Below are 10,140 nucleotides of genomic sequence, written 5' to 3'. Positions count from 1 at the left end.
GAAACGAAAAGACCTAATGGAGTAATCCCTTATCTCGAGTACGTGGACCCACCTCATACACAACAAGTACCTGTGGAAGCCATACCAACCAATTGGAGAAGCAAGATGAGCTATGTCAGAGTAGGTAGGTTTGGTCAAGTAATACCAAAGCTACCAAGTAAGTGTCTCAAATGAGACAAGATTTCGCTCGAGTGATTTATAGCCTTCACCAAGTGATAGAAACTAGGCTTGACTTATATTTCAACACTCTAAAAATACTTGATGTAATAAGGCTAGACATCATCTAATTACAAGCTTATTAAAACTAGGTTAACCCTATTTTATATTTTAGCAACATTATTTAAATCATTGGATACACAACACGTAACCTTTGGTTAGTCTGACAACGACAACCTAAAACGACAATTTCCTCTCTCAATATATAGAAAAGATGAAAAAGAGAAAAAAAAAGAATAATAATAATCTCTCATCATACACTGATATCATATGTATTACCGACTCTCTTACTCTTTTCATCATGATCTCGAGATCGCCATGGCTAATTTCCATGCCCACAATACCCTTGTAAAGAAGTAATAGGTTTTACTTTTTACTTGGATCATGTAAAGAAAGATCCCACCTTTTTGGAGAAAACCAGCTACTTGTCTCAACTGTCACACAGTGGTCTAAAAAATATTAATAAATTTTCATAAAGTCTTCTTCTCAAAAGTTGCATCACCATAAATCAAACCTCCTTTTCTCCTCTTCTGATCTGACTTTTGTTGGATGTTCAATAAAGAGGCGACTGATTCAGATGTGGGTTGGGTAGATCCAAGAGACCATTTTTAGCTTTTCATCTCAGGCCATTTTCTAAGCTATATTTAAGCTCTTCACATGTTCATGGCCGCTCTCTGATCTCTCTTTAAACCAAACCTTCATTATTGCATTCAAGCCATAGCCATACCCAAACCCAACTCAAACAATCGAGTCAAAAACAGAGAGAAGGCCATGGGAAGGCCTCCTTGCTGTGAGAAAGTGGGTATCAAGAAGGGTCCATGGACGCCCGAAGAAGATATCATTCTGGTCTCATATATTCAAGAACATGGCCCTGGCAATTGGAGATCAGTTCCTACTAATACAGGTACCAACAAAACAGAGCTTCCTTCATCTTCACTTTTAATTCCCTTTTTTTCAATAATCTTTTGTACCCATTTTAGGATTGTTGAGATGCAGCAAAAGTTGTAGGCTTAGATGGACCAATTACCTCAGACCTGGAATTAAGAGAGGAAATTTCACTCCCCATGAAGAGGGCATGATCATTCATCTTCAAGCTTTATTGGGTAACAAGTAAGTAATGTTCATAATGTTCATACTCTTTGATATCAAATTCTGTTCTGTAATATCATGTTTTGATATGGGTTTTGGATAATCTTTTGATATGCGTTTAATCAAGAAATGGGTTGAGCAAAAAACAGAGTAAGAACGTAGAAATTTTGCTGTGTTTGTGAAAATTTATTGCTCTGTTCTTGTTTTTATCTCTCTGATTTGTGATTTTGATTCTCAGGTGGGCAGCCATAGCTTCGTATCTTCCTCAGAGAACGGATAACGACATCAAGAATTATTGGAACACCCACTTGAAAAAGAAGCTTAAAAAGTTGCAGTCCGCCGCCGTGGACCTGCCGGAGCCATCGGAGTCCGGCAGTTGTCAGTTTCAGACCAAGAGCTTTAATGATAAACTTGCGGCCGGAAACAAAACTTCCACGTACGCGTCAAGTGCCGAGAACATTTCGCGGCTTCTTCAAGGTTGGATGAGATCTTCACCGGAAGAATCTCGCCGGAAAATTGGCGGGGAGAATTCTATCGCCACCGCGAGGCAGCAGCTGAAAGTGGAGGCGGACGGCGGCGAGTTGGTTTCTGATGAAGAATTTGATTCGATGTTGTCGTTTGAGAATTTGAAGAATGTGAATTCGTGGGGGAAATCCACGACAAGTTGTAAGGATGAAGAGGAAAATGTTGGAGAGAAGTTAAGATCTGAGACAGCCGCTTCCACAGCGGTGACTGCAGCTCCGCCGCCGCCGCTTTCCTTTCTTGAGAAGTGGCTGTTTGAAGAAGGCGCCGCCGGGCAAGTGGAGGAGATGATGGAGTTGTCGCCGGTGTTCTAAGGAAATAAAATAAATAAATAAAATAAAAAACAAAAAAGCTGTAATTTTTATTTTTGTTTGTNAGCAAAAAAAAAAAAAAAAAAAAACAATTATTTGAGAATGAACAATAATCACTCCTTCAGCTCTACTTTTGTATTTTTATTTATTTTTAGAATATTATAAATCATTTATTAATATTATAAGAATCATCCCAATTTCTTTTCATTAGATATTATTTAAAATTATTTAAAATAAAAAAAATAAATGACAATTATCACTCTAATATGCTTTAAAAAATGAGATTTATAATTTTTATTTTTAAGTTAAATTTAATAAATTTAGACATCTTCAACTTTGTCGGTTGAGTTTTTTTTTCTTTTTTTCTTTCTAATATATTAATTAATTCTATTCTTTTTCCAAAAAATAAAAATAAATAAAAAAGAAAACAAAAAAGAAGAGACATTTTTATTTATGTGTATAAATGCATATTTATGTGCAAATTTATTATTAAAATGGATGAAATGGAGGGTGGTTTTCACAATGAATGAATTGTTTTTTGAGAAATTAATATAATGAATAGGTTAACATCATATCATTAATTGTTCACAACTAAAAATGAGGTGTAACATAAATGAACTTACATGGCTAATGAAAACTATCAACATGGTCCATACTTTGCCTTTATTCACGTCTTCCGTCCTATCTTCTCTCGTGCCCTTCTATGTCACAAATTACTCGATTAGTCAATTACGCTTTTTTTTATGCATTAAATTGAGCTCTATGTGTCGATAGATAACTTATGATGTTTAAAAAAGTTATCTGTCGTAAACATTTGGAATACTGAGATACCTAATTTGTATTGACACGAGATGAAATAATGTATAAATTACTTAAAAGAGAGAAACATTGAAAACTCAACGAAGAAAAAGTCGAGCATGATTTGTATCAATTATTGATTTTGTACAAACATATGGAATTAATGGTATCTATCTCGTACCCTATACTCCAACTGTTGCAAAATAAATTAACCTAATATGTGTACTATGCGTTATTATGGTTTCCATATGAAATATTATTGTTCTAATTATGAATTACACGTTCTTGGAGAATCACTCTAAGAAAAACCTAATTCATCTTCGACCTCGTATGAAAAGAGATATTATCCATCGAATCAATAGTCAAATAATTTTGGCTAAGACCTAACATCATGGATATGTGTAGCATTTGATTTCTATGAACTAATTTTTTTTGGACGCATTTTAAAATTGCGAGGCTGACGACGATATATAATGGACCAAAACAGGCAATATCTGCTAACAATTGATTTGGGTTGTTACAAATGACATTAGAGCTAGACACAAGGTGGTGTGCCAGCTAAGACGCTGCCCCACCCAAGGGAGGTGGATTTTGAAATCTTATATCGGTTGGAGAGGAGAACATAGAATTTCTTATGAGGGTGTAGAAACTTCTCCCTAACCCTAATAGACGTGTTTTAAAATCGTGAGGCTTACGGCGATACATAATAGACCAAAGCAGGCAATATCTGCTTTATGATTCTTCTTTGCCTTGAAAAACTGTCCCGGTAAAACAGAAAAAATGAAAGAAGTTTCAGCCGTGTGCCAGATTTGGTTGGAGAAGGGAACAAAGCATTCCTTATAAGGGTGTGGAAACCCCTCCCTAGCATACGCGTTTTAAAAACCTTAAGGGAAACCTCGAAAGGAAAAGCCCAAAGAGGATAATATCTGCTAGCAATGGGCTTAGGCTGTTCCGAATGGTATAAGAACCAGACACAAGGCGATGTGCCAGCGAGGAGGTTGAGCCCTAAAAATGGTGGACACAAGGCGGTGTGCGAACAAGGACGCTGGATTCCGAAGGGGGTGGATTGGAGGGTCCCACATCGATTGGAGAAAGGAACGAGTGCCAGTGCAGACGTTGGTCTCTGAAAGGGGTGGATTGTGAGATCTCATATCGGTTGGGGAGGAGAATGAAACATTCTTTACAAGGATGTGGAAACCTCTCCCTAAGACCACATCCCCCTAAGAGACGCGTCAAGAAGTTAACCATTACAACAATTTTTGTAATTATAACAAATGCAAGAAAATTATTCCCATTTTATTGACATCAATTGTAATGCGAAATCACAGCCATGTTTTAAAAGTTACACATAATAGTTCACATCTTTGATGCTCACTCATACAACTAAATTTTTAGAATGAAAGTTGAAGTCCTCATCTTTAAATCACCAAATATTGAAGAGTCACCATGAACTAGAACTGGAACTGCATTTCAGGTGTATATCCAAGAGCATCAAGGTGGGCAGCCATGGCCTTGTTCATCGGCGGCGGACCACACCGCAAAATCTAAACACATTGGTTCGAGAAAAAAGTTAGAAGCTATCATAGATGTCGTGCGATGAAGAAAGTTTCGAAGTTCAAATCCTATCATGGTCCCTAAATTATCGAATCTTATCATATATCACATAAACTTTACATAAATAACTTATCAAAAGTAACTATAATGTAACAGGTTTAGGAACACATTTCGAAGGAACTAAAACAATAAACATCAAAGATTAGAGACCAAAATAAGATTTAAACCTAGTACCTGAATGTCAGAGGCAGGTGCAGGGCAATGCGCTCGAATCATTTCCTTAGACACAAACCCGACGCCGCCATCCCAAACTTTCGGAGGCTATTTCAATGTACATAGAACATTAGTAGTAACATTAAACACTCTAAAGTCGTTATTTAATATGTTCTTAGTATCCTCGTACCATTGTATTAGATTAATACTAGGTTTATAAACTTTTAACTGACCTGGTTCAAGACATAGTAGATCTTGAAGCGATCAGGGTATCTCTTGGCAAGAAGATCCAATTCCTCCTGCAAATACAAGTGATTATTGTATTGTTATGTATTTCTAACGGGAAGAAAGTAAGAAGTTGAAGAAAAAAACAAAGAAAATAATTACCTTCAAAAGAATATCTTCAAGTGTAACATTGGCATAAATAAGGTGAATCTTTGTCTTGTCGTTCGGGTTTTCTAATATAGACCGAGCAACCTAGAACAGAAGTAAAAATGAGAGAGTTTTGTCTTGTTTTTAAAACATGACAAGAGACAATGAAACAACAAAATAGAGCCAAGATTCCAAGAATAAGGGAAAATGTGTTGTAGAAGAAATGTTTGTTTCATTACTTGATACATGGGTGTAATGCCAGAGCCTCCAGCGAGCATCCCAAATGCTCTAACTTGACCAGGTTGATACTTAAAACTTCCCTGCAATAATTGATGGAGTACATAAATTTCTAAAATAGGCAGCATTCAAAGCAACTCAATTCTATAAGGACATAGATCCTACGTGGGGGATTAGTATGTTATTAATAAGGACATAGTTGTTATTAGTTAGAGGTGTCTTGGTTAAAGAAATACAAGTTTTAGGGAGCTTAGTTTTGTGGTAGATCATTTTAGTGGGACCTGGGAGAGAGATACTCCTCTCCAAAGGTTATTTTTCTTTTGACATTTACTATCTTGTGTTTTTATGTGTTTGTGTATCTAACTATGAGATCTCACATCTTTACAAGGGTGTGGAAACTTCTCCCTAGTCGACGCATTTTAAAAACCTTGAGGGGAAACCCGAAAGAGAAAGTCCAAAGAGGACAACATCTACTAGCAGTGGGCTTGGACCATTACAAATGGTATCTGAGCTAGACACCGGGCGATATGCCATGAAGGAGGTTGAGCCCAGAAGGGGGTGGATTGGAGGGTCCCACATTGATTGGAGAAAGGAACGAGTGCCAGTGAGGATGCTGGCTCTGAAGGAGAGTGGATTGTGAGATTCCACATTGGTTGGGGAGGAGAATGAAGCATTCTTTGTAAGGGTGTGAAAACCTCTTCCTGGCCGACACGATTTAAAAACCTTGAGGGAAGCTTGAAAGAGAAAGCCCAAAGAGGACAATATATGCTAGCGGCGGGTATGGGCCGTTACAAATGGTATCAGAGCCAGACACAGGGGGATGTGCCAGCAAGGAGGTTGAGCCCCGAAGGGGGATGGACACAAGGCAGTGTGCCAGCGAGGAGGTGAGCTTCGAAAGGGGTAGACACAAGGCGGTGTGTCAGCAACGACGTTGGACCTTGAAGAAGGATGGATTGGAGGGTCCCACATTGATTGGAAAAGGAAACGACTACCAGCAAGGACGCTGACCCCAAATGGGGGATGGATTGTGAGATCCCATATCGGTTGGGGAGGGGAATGAAGCATTCTTTATAAGGACGTGGAAACCTCTCCCTAGCAGACACGTTTTAAAAACTTTGAGGGGAGCTAAAAAGAAAAAACCCAAAGAAGACAATATCTGGTAGCGGTGAGCTTGGGCCATTACACTAACATCCTCTCTCATGAGCACACGCAAAACCAAAATATACCTACAGCTATTAAAGACTTAAAACATACAATAATGTTGTATATCTCCTTCGCCATGAACAATACAATATCTCAACAGAAGAAAGATAATACAAAAAGTAATCAACACCGAGAGGACAAAACATCATTTAGATTAACAGATCACAATCACTATCGAGTTCAATCCAAATCAATGGAAATTCAGTCACTCAAACAATAACACATTCCAAAACTGTTGTCAAAGTTTGTGTGTAAGGAAGACATACCTTTGGTCCCTTCACAGCAAGAAAGTCCCCCATACGCATTTCTCGAAAATGATGCGACATCCTTCCTTGGGGATACATCTAAATCACACACACAATCATATAAGAATCAGAAGTGGAATAATGATAATCAATGTGGCATCATTAACCTGTAGCAGATTTATATATGTACCTTTATGACTAGCTCAAAATATCCAACATCAGAGTCCAAGGTAACTGGGGTGTAAGATTTAATAACCTCTTCACCTTGGCTATCCTTTCCCCTGCACATATGTTTTTAAACAGAGACGGAAAATGAACCAAATATTAGGTGTGTTAACTGCTGAGTATCATAGCTGTATCGCTATAATGGATAAAATGAAACCTGCAACTTAGATGCTGTCCAATAGGAAGACCAAGAATTGAATCGGTCTTGGGAAGTATAAAAGTGAACTTTGCCACATTATGGCTCAGCTTCGTGCGCTTAACAAGCTTAAACTCCTTAAAGTTCTCAGGATCCAAGCAGGCTGTAGTCACAAACCACATGCCACATATGAGCCAATCAGTTTTATTAAGATATCAAGAACATTAGCTGCTAATTAGATAACATTATAGGTGTTAATCCTCTCATAAGAGACAGGGCAAGAAAAGAGCATTATCTTTTTTAAAATGCATATTTCCCATAACATCTACCATTTCACATTGACCAAGAGCTCAACAAAGATGAAGAGAATTTTCATGGCCATTGGAATTTTGATCAATCAGCTAGTTTGAAATTTAAACATGCCCAAAAGCCTAGCTAAGCACTTGACCTTTTCTGCCGATGCTACCACTTCTATGCTACATTGGTTGGAGAGGGGAACGAATCATTCCTTATAGGAGCGTGGAAACCTCTTCCTAGCATATGTATTTTAAAAACCGTGAGGCTAACGGCAATACATAACGGGCTAAAATGGACAATATCTACTAGCGGTGCGCTTGGGCTGTTACAAATGGTAAAGCTAGACACCGGGTTGTGTGCCAGCGAGGACGTTGGGCCCCCAAGGATTGTGAAATCCCGCATCGGTTGAAGAGGGAAACGAAGCATTCCTTACAAAGGTGTGAAAACCTCTTCTTAGCAGACACGTTTTAAAAACCATGAGACTAATGGCAATACGTAACAGGCCAAAGCAGACAATATCTACTAGCGGTGAGCTTTGGCTGTTACAAAGGGTAAAGCTAGATACTGAGCGGTGTGCAGCAAGGGCGTTTGGCCCCCAAGGATTGTGAGATCCTGCCTCAGTTTAAGAAGGGAATGAAGCATTGCTTACAAGGGTATGGAAACCTCTCCCTAATAGACACGTTTTAAAAACCGTGAGGCTGACGGCGATACATAACGGGCTAAAGCAGACAATATCTACTAGAGGTGGTAATCAAAACAGGTAGCTATCAATATTAATCAAGGAGGAGATAACTTCCTCCCTTGTAGCAATGTAAAATCATCATAAAAAGTAAAAGGCTAAGCTAATGGATCAGTATAAATTCAATCTTATATAAATACTTCAACACAGTTCAAAAACATCACAACCCACGAATCAAAACATCAGAGCATCACAAATTCAAACTGGATAGAGAAGTCAAAACACCCAATAAACCAAACCAGTAATAAGGCTTTAATTTCAAAGAATCAAATCAGAAGGTGGAGTAAAACCTCTGGATGCTGATTTTCTGGAGGAGACAAGGAAAAAGGCACCAGCAACAATGGCAACCAGGGCGGTGGCTAAGCCAATGAGAACCTGAGCATCGAGAGCCTGTAAGATCTCCATCAGAAATTGGGGGAGTTGGAAGAATGAGGGGTAGGTAAGAAGGAAGAAAAATGGTGGGTTTAAGGAGTTGGGTTTGAGTCCTGGTCAAGTAAATGATGATGGAGATCCAGAAAATGTCAAAGGAATGGGACGAATTAAAATATTCGTTACTTGCCGTTGGTTGCCTGGTCGTGGAGGGAAGTGTTCTTTATTTCCTTTAAATATCACTTAGTTCTTCTATTTCATACCCCCACATACTAACGCTAAATTTAAATATATTGTTGAAATGAAATAAGTTTCCCAATATAATAACTAAAATGTTTTTTTTTTTTTTATAGAAAATATCAAAATAAATTATTAGTTCATGCAACACGATCTATTTGCCATGTTCAATCATTAATCAACCTATAAAAGTCTAAGTTAACGGATTATGGTAAATTTATCACCAATTATATACTTTTTTTTTTGTAATGTTTTCTTAAACGTGCTATTGCAATTCCTTCTATTTGAGGGAGGACGAAATTTGGTCCNACAAACAAATGTGTTAGTTTATTTATTTATTTTTGGGTTATATTAATGATAGTAATTTGGTTGCTTCCTTGCTCCATTGAGTATACGAATATCATCATTCGGTAATTGAATAAGGTTTCACTTTCTTTGCTTTGATGTTTAGTATGGAATATCATCATGAGTACAGGCTTAGGTTTCTAGACACCTTTTAAATAAAAGATTAGTTATCTATAATTATCTTATGTGTGGAGGATCTAAAGTTTAGGAATATTTCATTCACTTGTTTAAGATTGTTATTAAACTTATATATTGTAATTAGTTGTTAGATAAAATTTATCCGAGATTAAAAATAATATTTAACTTTTGTTTTGATAAATTCAAATAATTAGGACTCAATATTAAAATGTTTGATATCAAACGTAATCAACTTTTAAAGATTTAAGTGTAATTTAATGGATGATTTTAATTATATTTATGTTATTGTCATCAAGCGTTAAATAAAAAAAAGATCTTATATTGAATTTGGTTGAAATTTGAATTAATTATATTTTCCATTGATTAATAGTCATGAAGGTGAATAAAAAAGGAATGGGTTGATGCGAACAGCTTGAGAGTGCAGTGGCGTTTCATATGACGAACTATTTTTTTCTATCAAATTTAATAAGACACTAAACAAGTGGTCTATTTTAATATTATTATTATCTTTTTAAATAATAATAATGAAGAAATATTCATGTGACTTGTAAGTTTATAAATTATTCCTTCATGAGGCACATGCCATTAAACAAAATGGAGAAGAAAAAGGGATATCTTACCAATCACATGGATGTTTGAATCTATTTTTAAAATATACTAGTTTAGATTATAAATTATGGGACTTTGACTTGAAAAATTATAAATAGAGCAACGTGTCAGTTTACAATATAGACAAATTTTGGAACTTTGATTTGGAAAATTATAAATAATATAGACAAATTTTGGAACTTTGATTTGGAAAATTATAAATAATATAGACAAATTTTGGAACTTTGATTTGGAAAATTATAAATAGAGCAAGGACTGGTGATAACATAGTTCAACTAGTTAATG

At 36.6% G+C, this 10,140-nt stretch overlaps 2 protein-coding genes across 2 annotated transcripts; one reads left to right on the top strand and one right to left on the bottom strand.

Annotated features, from left to right (window-relative positions):
* Window positions 1-692: 692 nt before the first annotated feature.
* LOC111799778 (myb-related protein 306-like) lies at window positions 693-2,196 on the top strand. The gene is made up of 3 exons (XM_023683256.1): window positions 693-1,120; window positions 1,197-1,326; window positions 1,544-2,196. The coding sequence occupies exons 1-3, from the start codon at window positions 988-990 to the stop codon at window positions 2,139-2,141; spliced, it is 861 nt and encodes a 286-aa protein (XP_023539024.1). The 5' UTR covers window positions 693-987; the 3' UTR covers window positions 2,142-2,196.
* Window positions 2,197-4,211: 2,015 nt separating this feature from the next.
* LOC111800621 (NADH--cytochrome b5 reductase 1-like) lies at window positions 4,212-8,678 on the bottom strand. The gene is made up of 9 exons (XM_023684400.1): window positions 8,448-8,678; window positions 7,143-7,284; window positions 6,951-7,041; window positions 6,782-6,859; window positions 5,315-5,395; window positions 5,091-5,180; window positions 4,937-5,002; window positions 4,725-4,811; window positions 4,212-4,480 (listed from the first exon to the last, which is right to left on the bottom strand). Exons 1-9 carry the CDS (start codon window positions 8,560-8,562, stop codon window positions 4,388-4,390), a joined length of 843 nt encoding a protein of 280 aa, XP_023540168.1. The 5' UTR covers window positions 8,563-8,678; the 3' UTR covers window positions 4,212-4,387.
* Window positions 8,679-10,140: the final 1,462 nt, after the last annotated feature.

Source organism: Cucurbita pepo, chromosome LG08 (genome assembly GCF_002806865.2).
Source record: "Cucurbita pepo subsp. pepo cultivar mu-cu-16 chromosome LG08, ASM280686v2, whole genome shotgun sequence".
Classification (NCBI taxonomy): Eukaryota; Viridiplantae; Streptophyta; class Magnoliopsida; order Cucurbitales; family Cucurbitaceae; genus Cucurbita; species Cucurbita pepo.
The sequence above is the reverse complement of the archived record's forward strand: the minus strand, read 5'-3'. Positions and strand labels throughout refer to the sequence as shown.

Excerpts from the sequence above, each read along its gene's own strand:
- LOC111799778 (XM_023683256.1), top strand. The coding sequence starts at position 988 with ATGGGAAGGCCTCCTTGCTGTGAGAAAGTGGGTATCAAGAAGGGTCCA. Across the intron at positions 1,121-1,196 it reads ATCAGTTCCTACTAATACAG|GATTGTTGAGATGCAGCAAA; the intron begins GTACCAACAAAA and ends TACCCATTTTAG. Across the intron at positions 1,327-1,543 it reads CAAGCTTTATTGGGTAACAA|GTGGGCAGCCATAGCTTCGT; the intron begins GTAAGTAATGTT and ends TTTGATTCTCAG.
- LOC111800621 (XM_023684400.1), bottom strand. The coding sequence starts at position 8,562 with ATGGAGATCTTACAGGCTCTCGATGCTCAGGTTCTCATTGGCTTAGCC. Across the intron at positions 5,181-5,314 it reads GCATTACACCCATGTATCAA|GTTGCTCGGTCTATATTAGA; the intron begins GTAATGAAACAA and ends CTTCTGTTCTAG. Across the intron at positions 4,812-4,936 it reads TCTACTATGTCTTGAACCAG|CCTCCGAAAGTTTGGGATGG; the intron begins GTCAGTTAAAAG and ends ACATTGAAATAG.